Below are 21,356 nucleotides of genomic sequence, written 5' to 3'. Positions count from 1 at the left end.
AAATAAGAAAGAAACCACCAACTGTGGGAAGAGACAACTCACAGTGTGGGAAAATTTTTTTACCAGCTATTCATCAGACAAAGGACTATTATCTAGAATCAATGGAGAACTTAAAAACTTCAGACCCCCCCCAAATTTAAAGACCCAATTCAAAAATGGGAATCTGAAATAAAAGACACTTCTCAGATGCAGAAGTAGAAACAGGGCCAGGGATTTAGCTTAGTGGTTCTGCTGCCTGCCTCACGAGTGCAAGGTCCCAAGTTCGATCCCCAGTACAAAAAAAAAAAAAAAGAAGAAGTAGAAACATCAAATAAATACATGAAAAATGTTCAACATCACTGGTCATTCGTGAAATGCAAATTATAACAACGCTGAGATTCCATCTCACTCCAGAAAGAATGGCTGCTATCAAGAAATCAACCAGTAACAAATGCTGCAGGGGCTCTGCGTGGGAGTGTAGACTCGTGCAACCACTGTGGAAATCAGTGTGGAGGTTTCTCAAAAAACCAAAACTAGAGGTTCCATTTGACCCAGCTACTCCTCTTCTTGGTATTTCCCCCAAAGAATTAAAAGTATCATACCACAGCAATGTATGCACACCCATGTTTATAATGGCACAGTTTGTAACAGCTAAATCTTGGAAACACCCCAAATGCCTATCAACCAATGAATGGATAAAGAAGATGTGATTTTTTTTAATACATTGGAGTACTACTCTGCCATAAAGAAGGATCAGCTTCAGACATTTATAGCTAAATGGATAGACTTTGAGACCATACTCATAAGTGAAATAAATCAGACACACATGTTTAAATACTACATTGTTTCTCTGCTGTGAGAAATTGAAAGTGGAAATAAGGTCTAAAATGTATAATAGATATTGGGAAATGGGAAGAAAATGTTCAAATGAGCAGGGGCTCAAGGGAGGAGAGAGGGGGAAAGGAAGGAAGGGACAAGGAAACAAGGTGAAAATAGAAGGAAAAAATGGAAACAAAGCTTTTGCATATAGGGAGAGGACAGTGCTTGAGGGGAGGGAGGGAATGGGAAAAAGGGCAGAGTATACCATGCACAGGTGCAAATTCCCTATGATGAGTATTATCATTATATATGCCTAAAATGTACCAATAAATGTTTCGCTATTCAAAAGAAAAAGACAAAAAAGCTAAACTTCATACAAAACCACAAGACCAAACATTGCCAAAATTGTCCTGGAGAGAGGGAGAAAGAAAAGAATGAAAGAAAGAGAAATAAAAAGCTGGGGCACCATGAGACCATATGACTCCCAAACATACTACAAAGCTGTAGTAACTAAAACAGCATGATATCAGCATAAAAACAGGTACAGAATAGAGGACACAGAAATAAATCATGTTCATACAGCCAAAGTGCCAAGAACATACAGTGAAAAAAAGGACAATCTTGTCAATAAATAGTGCTGGCAAAAACTAGATGCACATATGCAAAAGAATCATACTAGATCCTTTTCTCTAACCACACACAAAAATCAACTCAAAATAGATCAAAGACCTAAATGTAAAACCTGAAATTATGAAATCACTTTAAGAAAATAAAGGAAAACACTTCAAGATACTGATATAATGACGTGTGCTTTTTTGCTTTTGGTGTTAACTAATGAAGTCTCAGAAATGGGTCTTAGAAATAAGTCTTCAGAATTAACAAGCAGACTCAGAAAGAGATGAAGTAGGTTGTGATGGTTAATTGTCAACTTGAGTAGGAACACCAGGCTGAACTGAGTCGGCATGGTTGTCAGAATGGTATAAAAGAACACCAGGGAAGGATTTCAGCTGATTTTCCTCAGAGAAGCTTTGGCTGTTCTCTTTGGAGAAGCTCCGGTCTTCACCTTTGCCTTGGGCATCATCTCCTGCCTTTGGCACTGACACTTTGCCTTCCAGCACTAGTTTTTTGGCCTGCCAGTGCAAACTCTAGCCTCTAGCACCGGCCACTGGGCTTACTGGTGCAGCCCCTTTAGTCTTCCATCGCAGATTCCTCGGCCTCCTGATACAGACTTGAATGGTACATTGCTATGGGCTCCAGGCCTTCGGCTGGAGTCCTATGGGACACTGCTGTGGGCTTCAGGACCTCAGCTGGATTCTTTGGATCTCTAGTGTGCAGACACATCTCTTGCACTCTTCAACATTTGACTCTGCGGGAGAATACAGTAAGCTAATCTCATACATTTCTGTGTCCTGCATTAAATCTGTTTCTCTTGAAAACACTGACTACAACATGGGGGTTGTCTCCCCCATATCCTCAAAAGGAGAGACCGTTCTCTTATAAAACTACTACAAAGACTCTTATGTAAAGAAGTTGAGACTCTTCAAAAATCAGTCTTTTTTCTTCTTCTAAAATCCGTCTTTTTTTCCTGTGTAACATGGTAGCTGGTGTGACTGCTGGGATTGTTAGCAGCTTGTCCTGGAAATATAACATGGAAATTGTTGCTGTGTTCTCTTAATCTTCCCCAAAATCATCACAAACTCTGGTTGTTGTTCTTGAGAATCTGGCATTTGGGTAACTTCTACACAGTAAAGGAAATAATCAAGAGAGGTAAGAGACAACCAGAACAGGAGAAAATATTTGCAAAATATCTGAAATTATTTGACAAGGGATTGCTATCCAACATATATAAGGAACTCAAAAAGATGAACACTGAAAAAACAATCCAATTAGAAATGGATTGGGATGGTGCCGGGGATTTAGCTCAGTGGTTCTGTCGCCTGCCCCGCAAGCGCAAGGACCCGAGTTCGATCCCCAGTACCAAAAAATAAATACATAAATAAATGAATTTCAAAAAATGGATTAATGAACCAAGTAAACTAGTACAGTACAGATGTAAACTAGCACAGCAGTTATGGAAGACAGTAGGGAAGTTTCTCAAAACCTAAAAACTAAAAATTGAACTACTATATGATCCAGCAGTTTCACTACTGGGTAAATAAAAAAAGGAGATAAAATCATTTTACCAAGAAGATATTGGCACTCCTATGTTTATTACAGCACTATTCACAATACACAGTTAAACCATGGAATCAATTTAGATGTCCATCAGTGGATGAATGGATAAAGAAAACATGGTATATACAGTGGAATGTTTTTCAGCCATAAAAAAGAATGAAATCCTGTCACTTGCAGCAACAAGTATGAAATGGAAGAGTATTCTGTTAAATAAAATAAGCCAGGCAGAAGGACAATACCACAAATATTCACTCTTTTACAGGAACTGAAAGTTGATCTTGTAGAAGAATGGAATGGTCACTAGAGACTGGGAAGGGCAAGGGTGGGGAGAACTTATTCAACAGAGGACACCAAAACACAAAGAAGAATTGTGTTGCGCGTGGCGGTACATGCCTGTAATCCCAGCACTCGGGAGACTGAGGCAGGAAGATCACTGAGAACTCCAGGCCAGCCTGGGCTACACAGTGAGTTCAAGGCCAGCCTGAACTACATTACAAGACCCTGTCTTAAAAAAAACAAAAATGAAAATAAAAATAAAAAAGGGCTAAGGATATTGCTCAGTGCAAAGTCCCCGAGTTTAAAGAGGACAAGAAACGAAATGAAAAGAAAGAAAAGAGAAAAAAAACCCTCGGCATATTTGAAACAGGCATGGTGTGTACTCTCAACATAGAGGAGGCTAAGGCAAGAAGATTTTGAGATTGAGGTGATCCTGGGCTATGAGTCCCAGGACAGCTGTGGCTAAAGACAGAGACCTTGACAAAAGAGAAAAGAGAGGGCCGGGGATTTAACTCAGTGGCACTGTGCCTGCCTCACAAGCACAAGGTCTTCAGTTGGATTCCTGGTACTGGAAAAAAAAAAACAAGAGAGAAAAGAGGGATATTAGATGATGAAGAATGAAGACAGTGAGTATTTACACTTTTCAAAGAGATAATATGAAACAAAGGCAAGCTCTAGATGGCTACTAGAAACTGATATGCACGGAAAGAAATGGTTTTATTACACAATGATATTACAGAATATGAAAATTTAGATCTGATGGACAATTCATATTTAAAATGTAAAGAAGAGAGAAGACAGTGGTAAAAGTGTAAAAGAAACTGAAATGAAAGGAGACCTCACATGGAAGAACTGCTTTTATACATGGACAATTCATCCACTATAATATGAGAAAAAAAATTTTTCTTGAGGTACCAGGTATCAAACTCAGGACCTTGCACTTGCAAGGAGAGCATGGTGCCACTGAGCTAAATACTCAGCCCAATAAGAGGAAAGTTTAAATACAGGTAAGATTCAACTGGGGGCTACACATGAAAGTGCTCTTTTGATTACTTCTCATGTTTTCAGTTAAACACGAGGCAAGAATAAATTAGGTGAGTGAGCTTATCAGCAAAATATAGTAGGAGATAAATTTGGAGACCATGCATGTGCTCTTATTGGCCTTAGTTACCATGTAAGTTTGACGGAAGTCATTTTTAGCCAACAGCCCAGTTACAATGCAAGTACAAACAAGTGACATATAACAAATGAGAAACTGTAGCATCCATGCCCAAGTGTCATTTATTCATTCAAAGAAACACTTCTTATTCTTCTACTCTTGGATAAATGGTTTCCTAATTTAGTGGTGGTATTGTCAGGGTTAAAATGAGTAAGTGGACATGGTCACTGAAAACATGGAGATTATGTTCTAACACAGGGGAATGGGCACAATCTTAGGATACCAATATATCAGGGCTACTCCTAAGAGGGTGCCATCCTGGAGATAACAACGAATGTGGCTGTGACAGTCACACATAATATGAGCAGCGGAGCTGGCATTTCTCATATACACTTATGGACAGTGTTACAAACAGAACTTGAGAAACTAACTTTTGAGAATGTTAAAGAAAATAGTTACTCATGGACTAGGGGCACAGCTCAGTGGTAAAGTGCTTGTCTAGGACATCAAGACCCTGTGTACAATACACACACACACACTATCCCTTCCCCGTGGGTCTGTCTGTGTTGGGCACCGAGCAGCTCTCTCACTACCCTAATCTAACAGATTGGTCTTGGAGATGTGTATGTATCTATAATGCCTAACTGAGTGGAAAAGGTCAGCCTAGGTTAGGATGTTCAAGTGCTACAGAGCAAGGGTTTTTAAAGACAGGAAGAGGACAATGGAGTATGCCCACCAAACATGTCTCCAAGTCTCCTGGTCTGGAGTAAATATTTGGAGTTAGCTGAGCCAACTGCCTACAGGTGGGGTGGGGGAGGGGCAACTGACAATAGGAGGGGCAGGAAGGGGTGTTCCCTGTGGCTTGTGGAGGAAGAAAGAGGGGTTTTGGATCCTTTAACAAGGTACATGCCTGCACAATAGAGTTCACAGTCCTTCTTCATGACACATTCCTCCATCCTATCAAAAGGAGCTTAGCTAAGGATCCCTGGAATTGATATGTAAGCAGTACAGATCTGGGGCTAATACGTGTGTCTGAGGGTCTGAATGTCAGGGAAAGCTGGTGCTGATGGACATAGGCCCCACAGCATCAACTGATTCATGAGAGTCATGTCAGCGATGGCCTCAGTGACAGACACTGTCTCCTTCCTGTCTTCTCTACAGAAAGGCCCTGTGTTTTTGTGTGTTGCTAGGAGACTGCTTCAGACTTGGGCTCCCCTCATGGAGGCCCTGAGGCTGGGGCTAGTGCCAGAACATTCGAGTGTCAGGTTGGTGACCATGTTGCTCTTGGGGATGGTTCTTCTCCCAAGCATTCACTGTCACCTGGGACCAGTACATTACTCTTCCTATGAAATAGTGATCCCCAAGAGTCTGACGGTCAAGGGAAGCGAAGAGCCAGTGGAAAAGACATCTTATATGCTGCTTATGCAAGGCCAGGAGCAGCTGGTTCACCTGAAGGTGAGGAGAGACTATTTTGTGAATGATTTTCCAGTCTACAGTTACCACAGTGGCATCCTGGGGCAAGAAATTCCTTCCATCTCACATGACTGTCACTGTGAAGGCTACATAGAAGGAGTGGCGGGTTCTTTCGTTTCTGTCAACACCTGTTCAGGTCTCAGGGGCATCCTGATTAAGGAGAAAACATCCTATGGCATTGAGCCCACACTCTCTTCCAAACGGTTTGAACACGCGTTATACACCATGGCACAGCAAGCTCCGGTCCCCTGTAGTGTCTCTCCCAGAGACAGCCAAGCGGTGTCCGCCAGCCAGCAGCAAGAGGGCAGGAAGCCTCACGATCTACAGGCACTGTCCTACTTGTGGTCACACACCAAGTACGTGGAGATGTTTGTTGTGGTCAACAGCCAGCGGTTCCAGATGTGGCGCAGTGACGTCAATGAGACAGTGCAGAGAGTAGTGGATGTCATTGCTCTGGCCAACATCTTTACTCGAGGAATAAACACAGAGGTGGTGCTGGCTGGGATGGAGATTTGGACGGAGGGGGACCTGATAGAGGTCCCGGGGGACCTGCAAGTTACACTCAGGAATTTCAATAGCTGGAGACAAGAGGAGCTCTTCCCTCGTGAGAGGCATGATGTTGCCCACATGATCGTTGGGCATCATCCTGGAGAGACCTCGGGCCAGGCATTTCTCAATGGAGCCTGTTCAAGTGGTTTTGCGGCGGCTGTCGAAGCTTTCCAACATGAAGATGCCCTCCTGTCTGCAGCACTCATGGTCCACCAGCTTGGGCACAACCTAGGTATTCAGCACGACCACTCAGCCTGCGTTTGTAAAGATAAGCACTTTTGCCTCATGCATGAAAATATCACTAAAGAAAGTGGCTTCAGTAACTGCAGCTCTGACTACTTCTACCATTTCCTTCATGAACACAAAGGGGCCTGCCTATTTAACAAGCCACGGCACAAAGGCCGCAGGCGCAGGGATGCCAGTTGTGGAAATGGTGAGGTGGAGGACCTGGAGGAGTGTGACTGTGGTTCTGCTTGTCACAGTGACCCATGCTGTGAACCAACATGCAAACTGAAGGAGCATGCACAGTGTGGTAATGGTCTGTGCTGTTCCAATTGTAAAATGCAAATGAGGGGTCACACGTGCCGTCATCCTGTGGGACCATGTGACCTCCCAGAGTACTGTGATGGTGTTTCTGCAAAATGCCCAGCAGACATGCATATGCAAGATGGCACAAAGTGTCATTTCAAATACTCCTGTTTGAATGCTAAGTGCACAGACCCTAGTGTACAATGTGCAACCTTGTTTGGGTTTGGGTCAACCTCTGCCCCAGAAGAATGTTACAATTCATTTAACAGCAAAGGGAATATATTTGGAAACTGTGGCCATTCTGGGAATCCGGCCACATACATTAGTTGTTCAGGAGACAATATAAAGTGTGGAAACCTTATATGTACAGGAATTAATTCATTGCCTCCCATCAAACCTCTATATGCATTGATCCAGAGTCCTCATGAAGATAACTGGTGCTGGAGTATGGGTACCTTTGATACTGCTAGCTCCAGTGAAGAAGGAGTGTTAATGGGCATACCTTGTGCTGAAAACAAAGCCTGTGTGAAATCCCAATGTGATAATTTCACCCCTGAGAAAGGTACTTGCAGTGCAGTTGAAAAGTGTAATGAGAATGGAGTTTGCAACAATTTAGGGAACTGCCATTGTCAAGATGGTTTTGCTCCCCCTGACTGCAAAACAGAAGGAAGTGGGGGTAGTGTGGACAGCGGCCCCCCTAATAAGCCATCATTTGCAATTCCACCTGATAAAACTGAAGAAAAATGGACTTCAAAGTTACTATTAATTGCCCTTGTAGTTTTGGGACTACTAATACTACTTAGAGTTATTTGTGTCTGCTGTTGTAAACGTCCTGCTGCAGCCGCAGTAGCAGCAGCAGCTCCTCCAGAAAAGACTGCAGAAGAGGCTCAAGAGGAGAAGGAAGAAGAGGAGGAGGAAGAGGAGGAGGAAGAAGAGGAAGAGGAAGAGGAAGACGATGAAGATTAGAGTGATAAGTGGTAGAAAGTCAAAACCAAATATATCAAACTCCTCAAGCACTGACTAGGAATGAGAAGCTCAGGGAAGCAAAAGTTAAGTGGGAATTTATGGTTCCAATGGCTCTGATTGGGATTTCATAGTCTAAAGATATACTATCGTGGGAAGAGAAATTCCTCCACCTTTATTACTCATTTAATAAATAAGTATTTACTTAATATATTAAATAATTTGGTACTTTTTGTTTTTCCCCCTTTCATTTGAACTTATTACATGTATCTTTGGACATTAATGTCCTTGTGTCTTTGGGCCTATATTTTTCAGTCACCAGAAACTGTTTTTCAGGACATGCTATCTTCCATGTAGTTGCTTAAATGTAGTAGTATTTGTTCCTGAATTTATTACTATCTATGAGATTTTCATTTCTTATGACAGCAATCTATTTTGTAAGGACAACTGTTCATGTGACTGATTATTGTAACTTGGCTTATCAAGGGTGCATTCATTGAGTGAGGAGTTTTTAAATCCAAAAATAAAAGTGTAATCAAGTTAGGTATGTTTTCAGGTTCTCTGTAGTGTAATTATTGAGTTCATTTTGTTTTGCAGGCATGTAGGAGGTATGCATCTGATAAGGAATAGGATCCTAATTGCCCCTGGGCTGAGAAGCCAGCATTGAAGGAATTCACTTTTCCAAATCTATCAGATATGTAATATGATGTAACATGCATATTCAATTCACTACTTCCCAGTATTTCTCAGTGCTCTGTACAGCCATATTCCATTTTTACCTAAAACAGTTTTTCTTCCATGAAAGCTGTCATAGCCCTCCTTTTTGCTAGTTATCAACTGATGAATTTCACACCCCTCTCATATCTCCAGGCCAATGAACATTGTCTCGAGTTAGGTAACTGCATTTATACTAATTTTACAATAGTATAGGGTGCCTACCAGAGTACTGAATGCATATATGAAATTTAAAAAGTTTATTTAAATTAATACCTTGCTCACTGACTCTCAGAAGGAAACTTTTCAGTATAAGTAATAGAGTTCTAGAGGTTGCAGTTACTTCTCAGGGAAGAGGGCATGAGACAAAAATAATAACATTTATTCTGTGTTAGGTTTTCTGTGTTAACCTTTTTCAGGATTGGAGAATATAGCTCAGTGGTAGAGCTCTTGCCTAGCATACCTGAAGTCTGGGTTTGATATCTATTGCTACAAAAAACAAAACTTCTTAATTTCCCAATGAAACTTCCTGTACATGAGGAAACAGTGATCAAAGAGTATGCTCTCAAGCTAGAGAGTAAGTGGCATAACCAGGATTCTTCCCCAAGTAGGACTGAATTTATAATCTCCCTTCCTCATGAGACTGTTCTTTCAGTAAAAAGGAGAAGACATTTGATATGGCTTTAATTGCCTAGAACAGTGGTGGCAAACCTATGGCATGTGTGTCACTGTGTTTTTCTTTTAGGACAAAAGATGTTAATGTATAAGTTGTTTTTTCTAAACTAAAATATCAGTATTGAGGTTTAATTGCAGTGTTGGCACTTAGCGATAAGTAAGTGGGTGTGGGGTTGCAGTTTGGCACTCAGTCTCTAAAAGGTTTGCTATCCCTAGCCTAGAACACGGCTTTTTTCTCAGTAACTACTGAAAGAGAAGCCTTAGAAGTGTACGTTGATCTCTTTCAAGAACTTATCGCACTGTGTAGTCATTATGGATTAAGTCTTTCCTCCTACTAAACCTAATAGTATGGAGTGGCAATCTGGTATCATCATTTGGGTCTGTGGGACTAACTTACTATAGATGCTCAATAAATGCTTACCAAGAGAATGAATTAACGAAAGCAAACTTTGAAAAATTGGGCAAGGTGGACACTATGCCGCATGCTTTGTAATTTAAGCTACTCAGAGGCTGAGGCAGCAGAATGGGTTGAGCTCAGGATTTCTAGGTCATCCTGGGCAAGATAGCAATATAGTGGGACCCTGCTCGAAAAAAAAAAAATGGGATAATATCTGTACTTTGGGAAGGATGCTTCTTGCTAGTACATAGACAGTATGTGACTTAAATCTTGCTTGGATACAATATTGCTAATTTTATAAACCATGAAGTTGTAAAATGTTTATAATACCCCAAACTTCAGCCAAAGAATGCTGAAGCCCATTAGGATAGATTACGGCAGGGAGGAATACTTAGATGGTCCAGTAATCTGTGTTGGTAAATCCTTGGGACCCAGCCAGGTGCTTCCTCATGGCCCCTGATGGTGACTTCTTGCCATCCTTTCCCTAGTTTCTTCTCTGGGCCACTTTTGTACTTTCTGCTACCTCAGGCCAGTGAAGACACATGCGCTTCTCTCAGCTGCACAAAGGACAGCCACATCCAGGCTCTAGATTTTTCTCTAGCTTTGAAGGTAACAAAGGGAAATTATAGTGTGGAAAAAACATCCACAGGTGCTGGAGGTATTAATGCTCTTGAAGTCCAGAGGTCATGCCTGCCTCCTCATCAGCCATCTCTGTTTGGACTTGACCTGACATCTGTTGTTCTACTAAGGGTTTAGGGGAATGTTTTCCTAGACTGGAGTCAATACTCGTTGTCTGGGGCTTGGTTGAAGGAAAAATAAGGTTTTCCTCAAATCCAGATAACAGAGTAACCTCAGATGGATGTTATTTTGCACACAAGGAAAATTGTTACATTTATTTGAAAAAAGTTTATCTTTTTGTTTCTCCAAACTTTTTGTTTTTGGTATGGGGATTGAACCTAGGCCTTTACACTGAGCTGTATCCCCAGCTCATTTTTAAATTTAAATTTTAATATATATGTATATATATATTTATTTGATTTTTTAAGACATGGTCTCATGTAGTTTAGGCTGGGCTTGAACTCATTATGTAGTCCAAGCCGGCCTGCAACTTGCAGTCATCTTCCTAACTCAGCCTCCCAAATGCTAGAATTATTACAGGTGTGCACCACCACGCCCAGCCCCAATTAAAAAAATTTTTTTTCGAGGCCCAATAATTTATTCCCTTTAAAGTTCTAAATGGCAAGAGAAAATAAAGTAATATGTGGAACAGTAAGGATTTTTGAATAGAACACTTTTTTGCAACTATATATAACAGATTTTTACATAATGTGTTTTACAAACTAAAAATGCTGTGATACACATACAGCATTTCACAAATCAAGCATCAGATGAAAAGCAAGTTTACTTTCAAGTTAGTAAAGAATGATATTAAAATGTTTGCTTCAGATTAACTGTCGGGTTTTATCTTGACATCTTACACTCTGCAAAAGGTTATGTTTGCATTTGAAGTTTTTAGGCATTTTTCACATTGTTTGACAAGGGAACTTGTATAATAGTATCAGCTACTTTACTGTTCCTTTCTAACAGCTGCTTAATAGTTTACTACACAAACCTACCTAGCAAATGTTGGTGGTATTCAGGGCCACGCACTTCCACAGCCCTGGGGACACAGTTCACATAAAACAGTTCAAAGTATCACGCACTTTGATATATGTTTCAGAAATGTTCATTACCACAAGTTCACATGCTGTCATTTGAAAAAATTTACTGTGAGCTTTTTACGATATTAGAATGATGCTCACTAGTACTGTCATTTCAGTGTGAGAAATTAAATTTTGATGTCTGTATGCAACATGTTGATGAGTCTCTGTAAGAAATACTAGTGGGGCTGGGGATTTAGCTCAGTGGTTCCGTCGCTTGCCTTGCAAGCGCAAGGACCTGAGTTTGATCCCTGGTACCAAAAAAAAAAAAAAAAAGAAAAAGAAATACTAGTGTTGGTCCTGATTTACAATGTAGGAGATGTAATATTTTCTTTTCCTTTGTCCTTTTAGGAATACAGTAACATGTCTTTTTGTTGTACATAGTTTTCCAATGTTAATGAACTTAAATAAATTAATTGGAAAGTTAAAAATTTTTTTTTCTTTTTTTTTCCTTTGGTGTTGGGAATCGAACTCAGGACCTTGCGCATACACCGCAGGCATGGTGCCTCGTAAATTAAAGACGGGATCTCACTAAGTTGACTGGATGCCTGGGCTCGAATTTGTGATTCTCTTGCCTCAAGTTTCCCAGAATCCTGGGATCACAGGCTTGTATCACCACACCTAGCCAAATTTCATTCTTAAATAGAATTTTGTCACTATAGTTGAGTAGGGGAAGGGTACAAAAGTCTCATAGAAGCTTTTTTTTCAAGAAAACAAAGGTAGAGTTCCTCCAATCAAAAAGTAAAATGGTAAACAACTATAAATTTTCATCCTCCTTCTAGATATAAACCTTTCAAAATTTTGTGAAGTTTTCGAAAATCACACCTGCATTATCTGTGTAATATGGTGCCAAGTATTTATTCTGAAATTAGGAAAGGAATCTTTATCCTTCTCCCACAAATATGTATGCTCCATCATCAAATGTCTTGTTATGGAAACTCTATTTCCAGAGGCTTCTGGGGAGAGAAAGAACCTAAATACTTTGGTTTTTTCCTCTATCTATGAGATAGTTCTGGGTCTTTGAAATTTGTGGACATAATGAACTACCAATATAGACATTTCAAAGGCTCATTAGCTTTTGTTTAATCAGAAATGGAGACAAAATTTACCTTTATTTGTGTGAGAGTCTTTTTATGAGATTTTATTTTATGGAAAGGTAAACCTCAAATTCTATTCTTCGCTAGAATGGTTAATACAGGATTAATACAGGTTGGCTCAATTTTTTGCTGAGCTGTCTTCAAGGTGGACAAAGTAAACCCCATGCTTTAGTTCACTATAATTTTGACCACTGAGGAAGGAGGATTTTGATGTGAGCAAACTTGAGTTCGAGGCCTAGTCTTTGCTGAAGGAGCTTCAGGTAAATACAGAGGAGCATAAATGGCTGGAAGTTAACCTCTCCTAGAGAACCATGACCTATGGAGTCTTGAAGAGTTGAGTCAATTATCTGTTGTCTCTTATTTTCTAAATTGTAATCCCTGCTATTTTCAAAAATCCCAGACACAGATACTTTTACAAGATGGAATCTTACCCTATGCTCCTTTTTATTTTGGATGTTCCTCCTTTTATAAGTTGCTGTTTTCACTTCTTTCATTCATCATTTTCTCTTTGCTGGCTATAGCTTTTCCCATCTTTGTTCTTGGAAATCACCATAAGCTCAGTGCACAGCCTTCCATATCCCTGTCCATGTTCATATAATTATATGTATTTTGGGGCAAACTTTATTTATTTATTTATTTAGTACCGGGGATCAAACTCGGGTCCTTGCGCTTGCGCAGCAGGCGGCGAAACCACTGAGCTAAATCCCCGGCCCTGGGTAAACTTTTATAAACGAAATAACGTTATTTTTATTCCTTTTAATACTGACTTCCTCTCCATAACTGCAAGTTCACAAAATCATACTACAGTCTACATCATTCCTATTCCATGGCATATGTTAAGTACTTCTATAGTTTTTCCATTTTATTATACATGGACATACATTTTTACAGTGTTTTGCTTTTAGCCATTACAAATAGTATGCCAACAAAACGGACAAATCAAAATACAGTACGTCTAGGATTTTCTTCTGGGCCCTATTCTCTACCCATGTTGTCAGCTCATTGCTTTCTTTTTTTTTGGTACTGGAGATCGAACTCGGGTCCTTGCGCTTGCGCAGCAGGAGGCGAAACCACTGACCTGAATCCCCGGCCCATGCTCATTACTTTCTTTCCTGCAGCATGCCTCCTGAAAGAATTCTTTTAACTTTCAGGACAATGACAGCAGACATGTTTAGAAAGCTCAGATCAGGTAAGAAGTACTTTTCAGAATTCTGCTTCAGGAAATCTTTCTGCTGAGTTAATTCAAGTTTTGGCTGCGTTATGTCCTACTTGATTCAGTGAGACAGTAATTCTGCAGATAATATTTTTCAGTAATAGTAGTGGATGAGGCTGATAAGATTTACAGGAATCTTCCCTTCTCTTATACGCCCTTATAGAGGTAGCCTCAGAGGACATCATTCTATGAAAGAAAATTATTAATATCTTTCCCCAGATACTAGATTAAGGTTTACGAGTAATTCACTGTGTGCCCCTTCAATTCACTCACCAAGATAAAATCTAAACTGCTAATATAGAGAGAGCACTTCCTATCCCACTGGCCAACCCTATGCTAATAACAGAAGTTGGTCATAACATTTGGGTTTGAAGTCATAGATTGATTGACTGATTTTGTTTTTTGAGACAAGGTCTTGGTATGTAATTCAGATTGGCCTTAAATTTACTATGTTGCCCAGGATGGTCTTGAGCTCATGGCAATCCTGCCTCAGCCTCCCAAATGCTGGGATCACAGGCATGCGCCCAGTGCCTGGGTGAAGTAGTAGTGATTTAGATTTGAATCTCTACTCACCTTTTTTATCTGTGTGAGTTTGGATAAATCAGTTTTACTCCATTAGCACTGGTTTTCAACCATAAAATTGGATAAATTATAAATACCTTGTAGGATTATTGTAAAGATTACTAATATATAAAATTTCCCAGAACAAAATAAATATTCAATAAATATCTATTCCACTTATCATTGTTTTGTTACATATCCTACACTGTTAACCAGTTAAGTCATTATATATATTTTTTGGAGCAGGGTAGTTCAGGCTGGCCTTGAACTCACTATGTACCCCAGGCTGGGCTCAAACTCGCAGCATTCCTCCTGTCTCAAGCCTCCTGAGTGCTGGGATTACAGGCATGCGCCACCATGCCTGGCAATTAAGCCATTATTAGGAAGATATATTTCCTGCTTACTTAACATCTTCTTAATCTCCACAAGTTCCTAATCGTAGTTTACCTCCAAAATAAGGACCTAGCTTTATGATTTATAAAGATTCCATCTATATTTAATTGAATCAAACTGTCTTCTTCCAACACCTATTTTGATTGAATACCCGATGAAAAGGAAACTTGTCAGGAAATTATACAAGAAATAGGATCTAGTAGAGCAGGCAGAAGAAGAATCTTCAGAGAAGGAAATTAAGGTGCTGAGTTAGTCTCATAAAATATAGTTTTGCCTAGGGCTTGGTGACCAAAAGGTAATGACTGAATTTCTAATCTCAGCTCCACATGCCTAACCATCCATTAGATGTTATGGACAGGTACTTTCACGTGTCTTTCCTTATTAATAACACAACTGTTATGTAGGTGAACAGCAATATCTCTATATTAGATATCAGACTCATAAAAGGGAGGGTTTTTTTTCTTGACATCACCATGTAGCTAATGAGCAGTAGAGTCAGAATTGGAATTTTAGGTCATCTGATATCACGGTCAGTTTTTCGCTCTGGTATTAGTAATGTACTAGAGCCAGTCAATATCTACTTGTAAGAGAGCTGGTTGTGTCATATCTTACCAACTTTGTGTTCACTGATGTCACACTGGTAGCTGAAAATTGGTCATGGTGGTGGGAGTGTTTGTGCCACAGAAATAAGCAAATGATATAAATGTGGGGTTTAAAAAACCAAGAGTACTACTTGTCAAACACTTATCAGCACATAACTACAATTACTGCTGGTATTACAAAGAAATTATGACATGTTTCCTAAACCGAAGGTATTTATAATCTGTCTTTTTTTTTGTATTAAATTCTTTTATTGGTACATTGTAGGTATACAACACAATTACATTTCTCATTGGGAATTGTACCTTTATATAATGCATCTTGGTTCTTATTTTTTCCCCATTCCTAGCCCTCCCTTCACACCTTCCACCCTTCCCTATTTACAAAGACTTTATTTCCATTTTTTCCAGTTCTCATCATTTTTCCCTTTCCCTTCTTTCCTTTCCCCTGTGCCTCCCACTACCCCTACCCCTTTGGACCTTTTCTTCCTGTTTTACATTATCGATTATTCATTCTAATAATTGGTACATTTTAGGTATACAATATAATGACATTCATCATTGGAAATTTGCACCTTTACATAGTCTCTCTTGGTTCTTGTTTTTCACCTTTGCCCAGCCCTCCCTTCAACCCCTCCAGCCCTCCCTATTTACAAAGATTTTGTTCCTATTTTTCCATTTTCTCATATTAATCCCATTCCCTTCTATCCTTTCCCTTAGCCCTCCCACTTCCTTCCCCTTTGCCCCTTTTCTTCCTATTTCACATGACCTATTATACATTTAGTCCTTATTTACACTTTCAGTTTCTCACACCAGAGAAACTATTCGGTATTTACACATCTGTGTCCTATTTATTTCACTTAAGAGTATTGCCTCAATGTGCATCCACTTAGCTATAAATGTCTCTAATTTCTCATTTTTTATGGCTGAGTAGTACTCCATTTTATTAAAAAACCACATTTTCTTTATCCAGTCTCCAGTTGATGGGCATTTGGGCTGTTTCCAAGTTTTAGCTATTACAAACTGCGCTGCTATGAACATGGGTGCTATAATCTGTCTTTGAAAGCATGATAAAATTATATAAATGAAATTAGTGGTGATATGTTTCAGACTAAATTTGAAGTTCATTGATAGAACAACATAAGTTCATAAGACCAAATAATAGCCAATTTACTAAATATATAACATAAATCCAAGGAATCTGATCTACTCTGGATCAACTTATGATTAAAATTGAGAAAACAATGGTTAAAATAAGCAATTTATTTTCACTGTGATTTGCTATTAAGTAACAAATCTGAAGCCAGGTGTAGTGGCGCACTCCTGTAACCTCAGCACTCAGGAGGCTGAGGCAGGAGGACTGCCACAAGTTTGAGGCCAGCCTAGGCTATATAGCCTGAACTACAAAGCAAGACTCTGTCTCAAAAAGAAAAAAAAAAAAGAAACAAATCTGACTTCAGTACATTTATTTCTGCATTACTCATTTAAATATTTACATTCAAGGAATATTTATATGCTAGGAACTATGACAGATGCTAAAGATAAAAAGCACAATTCTGGATGTGAAGAAAATGGAACACCCCCCCCACAAAAAAGAAAATGGAACCCACATACATTGTTGGTGAGAATGCAAAATAGTTCAGCCACTCTGGGACACAGTTCGGTAGTTTCTCAAGATGCTAAATAAATCTAGTTACTATATGACTTCACAGTTCCACTCATACACACATTATGTACACTAGAAATATGAAAGTATATATCCATAAAAAAATTTGTACGTGTTTATAACAGCATTATTCACACAAAAAGAAACAATCCAAATGTCCCACAACTGATCAATGAATAAATAAAATGTGAAATATTCATATAATGGACCATTATTCATCAATAAAAAGCAATGAGGTACTGATACACGCTATAATATGAATGAACTTTGTAAACATTATCCTGAGTGGAAAAAGCCAGTCATAAAAAGTTACATATAGTATTATTATTACATCTATACTAAGTGAACAGAATAGGTAAAGACATAACAGAAAGATTAGTGATTGCCTAGGACTAGGATATACGAAGCTAATGGTGACAATGAGGATTAACTGCTAATCAGCACAGGTTTCTTTCTTAAGTGACAGAAATGCTAAAATTAGATTATGGGGATGGTTGCATAGTTGATAAAGCACTGGATCATACACATTAAAAGGGTGAATTCAATAGTAAATAAACTATGTATTATAAATTATTGTTAAAAGTTAATAATATGAAATATTAGAGTAAGGTCCCCTTTTATAACTATTCCTAACATCAAACCTTCCCCAATCTCCACACAGGTAATCATTTTTAGTTTAGTGTCTTTCTAAACTTTCTTCTAGGTATAAAATATACAGTTTTGTTTTACATATATGTGTATGTATAAGTAGTATGTTTTTAAAAAAATTTATATCTTGGAGATGAGTTTACATTATATATAAGCTCTTCAGAGGAAGTGATTTAGTGGGATCTTAGGGCTTATCAACACTTACTGTATTTGATGTAATACGAATAAAACATCATCAAGATATTCGGGAAAAGGACTTCCTGCTTGGCTAATTTAACAGATCTCTAGGACGGAATAAATATTTTTAATTATAGAGTAGGAAATTTCCATTACTCTTCAATTAAAAATGTTTTTGTTAAGGCCTTACATCACAAATAATTCATGGGGAGAAAAAGGATTTACTGTAGGACACAGTATTTATTTATTTAGGTTTTTTTGAGAAAGGGTCTCGCTATGTAGTTCAGGCTGGCCTTGAACTCTCAGTGATCCTCCTGCCTCAGCCTCCCAAGTGCTGGGATACAGGTGTGCACCACTCACTACACCTGACCCTCTAGTCTTTTAATAACCAGGCCACATATTTAAATATGAAAAAGGGAGGGAGATTGGAGAGGAGGTGGCAGAAACAACAGTTTTTATAAACTCCTTATATTACTCCCATAAAAAGACAAAAACTAAAACAGTAAAATGAAAACCTACAAACAACAGTTATAACAAAAAAACAGTGATGAGCATCCCACAAACTTCAAAATATGAATGGGTAAAGACAAATTATAGGCAATTCCAAGATCTGAGTAGTATTAATATTTATAAGGAAGAAAGCAGAGATTAGTAATGGGGTGCCTATTGGACTTGAGAACAGGAGAACCCCTAAAAATCCAACATATACTGGAAAGCACAGTGAGCCAATTAAAAAAAAAAATCTGAAACTGAGCAGGGTTTTTAACACTTCCATTCCTGGGAGACGCAAATAGTCCATTGTAAGGTAGGAGGAAGCCAGAGAAATCTGAGGCCTGTGAGCTTTTGAAATGATTCTTCCAGGACAAAGTCTTATGCTGAGGAAAATCTGCTGGGAGTAGAGTTCAAATTGATGAGCACAAAAAGGCAAGGAAAGAGATTTTAAGTGGAAATATCTTCATTGTTTTACTAATTAATATGCTATTTGCCATTAGATTTTAGAAAGTGATCTTTACCATGTCTATGTAGTATCTTTGTATTTCCATATTTAGGTGGACTTTATTGCAATCTTTGCAAAGTGTGATGCCCATGATGACTCCTGAGAAATCTGGTTGGTTTTCCCTGCATAGTTTCCCAGCATACTATAAGTAAAATCGTTAGACTGGTATGTGGAGCTTTATGACTGGACTCTGGCACCATCAGCATTAGGATTGTGCTGACATCTTTGATCTTACTTTGAGATAAACCAGGTACATTCAAGTTTGGATGAAGTCATTTTTATTTTGACCACTATATAAGCCCCCTTTACTTCTGACACAAATTTGTGGGGTTCAGTTCCTGCCATTGCCTGGGGCTATGATTTTATCAGTAAATCCCTGGTAAATTGCACTTCATCAAATTCTGGATCTGACTTTTTTTTTTTTTTTAAGTCTCACAGCACCTTGGGGCCAGCTGTCATACACTAGAACCAAGTATTTCTAAAATAACTGGTAAGCTGGCCAGGAGACCAACAAAGTGGACAAGAGGAAGGAAGCTTTATGAGGGAAATCATGGATTGGCACCTAAATCTATGTAAGGAGGGATGGTTCATATGTTAAAATGCTTGCAGCCCCCCACATAAACATGGGGATACTCTGAAATCATTCCAGGAGGCAGGTGTGCTTCCTTCCCTAATAAAGGAACAAAAGGAAATCAGGGATGGTGGTACATGCCTGTAGTCCCAGCTACTCAGGAGGCTGAGGCAGAAGAAACACTTGATCCCAGGAAATCAAAGCCAGCCTGGGCAATATAACACAACCCTGAAACAAAACAAAACAAAACAAAACAAAACAACTATTTCACTACAGGGTTTGACGCTGAGCATCAGAATGCAGTGGGAATGTGGCAGAGATAGTGCAGAGGATGTTGATACATGATGGCTTTAAAAAGGGAACAACAAAAAAAAAGGGAACTAAGCACACAGAATCTACTGTTCTGTCTCTTAAGATCAGTCCTTTACCAAAAGAGACACTGCTTGGGAGAAAAAGAGTAAGCAGGAAGAAGCTGACAGTCCCCACTCACACTATTGACACCTAAGGCATTCACTACTGGGGAAACCTGTGGTCTTCGCAGGCCCTGAGCTCATGCTGTGGAGTTGCCTAGTCACCATGTCACTGCATTGTTCTGAAGAAAGAGTATAGCCCGTATTGTTTCCTCTTCCACCCAGCATGAAGACTATTTAAAAACCTACCATTTCCTTGGTCTTGTGAAGCAGCCAAATAGCTGCCCTTAGCAGCTCCCCTATCCTGCCCCGCAAACCAGCCAGTCAGTCCTACCTACCCTCCCATAAGCCCAGGCAGCACCTGGATTTTCAGCCCTGCCCACAAACCCTGTGCCCTGGGAAGCAACTAGGCAGAATTTCCTGAGAAGGTCAGCCACCATATGCTTCATAAAGTCATACATGTAGCCCTTGGACAATGACGAGGGCCCCATCTGAGCTCAATGGTGTGGCCTGGCCCCCATGCGGCCCTCAGACACTGACAAGTACCTGACTCTACTATAAGGCATACTGTACCACACTCAGTTGAGCCCACCAGGGTGGCCCCACCCTCATACAACCTACAGAAACTGCTGGGCACCCCATAACTGCAGCAAGGCACCCCATAACTGCAGCAAGGCACACCATGCCTAGAGCCACCAAAGAGCCTACCTTACCTAACAAGGCTGCATCCCAGCTGACAGTGCAATCCCCTAACCCTCCCAGCCCAGGCCACTGAGATACCTGTATACATTATCAATGTTGACTACAGCTAAGGAGGCTATGTGGACACTAAAACACCCACCTGGAAACCAAGTCAGTGTAACACATCCAACAAATACCTTGTCAGCATAAAGGCAATTCATTACCAGCAGAAAGTCTTTTACTGTGAAAGCCAACCTATTAAATTGGTAGAAACAACTGACCCACCAGATTCACAAATACTGACATAGGGATACAAGAAGCATTAAAAAACAAGATAACATGACTCCTCCAAAGGAAGACAATAACTCTAGCAATAGATCATAAAGAAAATGAAGTAGATGAATTTCCTGACAAAAAATTCAAAAGAGAAAATTTTAAGGAAACTTAAAGAGATATAAGAGAAAGCAGGTAATTCAATGAAATTAGGAAGACACTTTGAGGTGGATTAACTAATGGTCAACTTGGAACACCCAGCTGAACTGAATCAGCGTGGTCTGGGCATGGAAGACCCACCTGAGAGAATTGTTGCCAATGGCATGAAAAGAGAACTGGAGAGGAAGATCATTGGCTGTTGATTTTCTTGGAGAAGCTTGCTGTGGGTGGTTTTCCTGATGCAAACTTGACTGTTTTCTCATTGTAGGAGGAGCTCAGGTCCTCACTGTTGCTGGGAATGGCTACTGCTCTCCTCAGGGGAGCTCTGATCTTTGCTGTGAGCATCACTTCCTGGCTCCAGTGTAGATCCTTCAGCCTGGTGGCACAGATCCTTCACCCCACTGCCACAGGCTTTCTAGCTTCCACCACTGGCCTTTGGGCCTTTAGGTGAAGATTCTCAATACAGACTTGCATAAGATATTGCCATGGGCTCTAAGCCACTGG

General features: G+C 39.7%; 2 protein-coding genes across 7 annotated transcripts in view; one reads left to right on the top strand and one right to left on the bottom strand.

Moving 5' to 3' along the window:
• Nucleotides 1-21,356, bottom strand: part of Tmem116 (transmembrane protein 116) — a 187,816-nt gene that overhangs the window by 65,619 nt on the left and 100,841 nt on the right. Inside the window, exon 11 of one of the 6 annotated variants that reach the window (XM_087198413.1) lies at nucleotides 6,548-6,684. The exons of 4 other annotated variants lie outside the window; for them this stretch is intronic. In XM_087198413.1, coding sequence (XP_087054539.1) covers nucleotides 6,667-6,684 — 18 coding nt within the window. In that variant the 3' untranslated portion in view covers nucleotides 6,548-6,666. Of the gene's footprint in view, nucleotides 1-6,547; nucleotides 6,685-8,787; nucleotides 19,558-21,356 lie in introns of those variants that run through there. One more of the 6 variants, XM_087198412.1, reaches the window with a different exon arrangement.
• LOC101705493 (disintegrin and metalloproteinase domain-containing protein 1b-like) lies at nucleotides 5,507-8,076 on the top strand. The gene has a single exon (XM_004843777.3). The coding sequence runs from the start codon at nucleotides 5,507-5,509 to the stop codon at nucleotides 7,922-7,924; it is 2,418 nt and encodes an 805-aa protein (XP_004843834.2). The 3' UTR covers nucleotides 7,925-8,076.

The sequence above is a fragment of the Heterocephalus glaber genome, unplaced genomic scaffold (genome assembly GCF_053883595.1).
Source record: "Heterocephalus glaber isolate CG9 unplaced genomic scaffold, H.glaber_assembly_v1.0 deba00001687, whole genome shotgun sequence".
NCBI classification, from domain to species: domain Eukaryota; kingdom Metazoa; phylum Chordata; class Mammalia; order Rodentia; family Bathyergidae; genus Heterocephalus; species Heterocephalus glaber.
The sequence above is the reverse complement of the archived record's forward strand: the minus strand, read 5'-3'. Positions and strand labels throughout refer to the sequence as shown.

What these genes read in the sequence shown, in the direction of transcription:
- LOC101705493 (XM_004843777.3), top strand. Translation starts at nt 5,507, where the DNA reads ATGAGAGTCATGTCAGCGATGGCCTCAGTGACAGACACTGTCTCCTTC.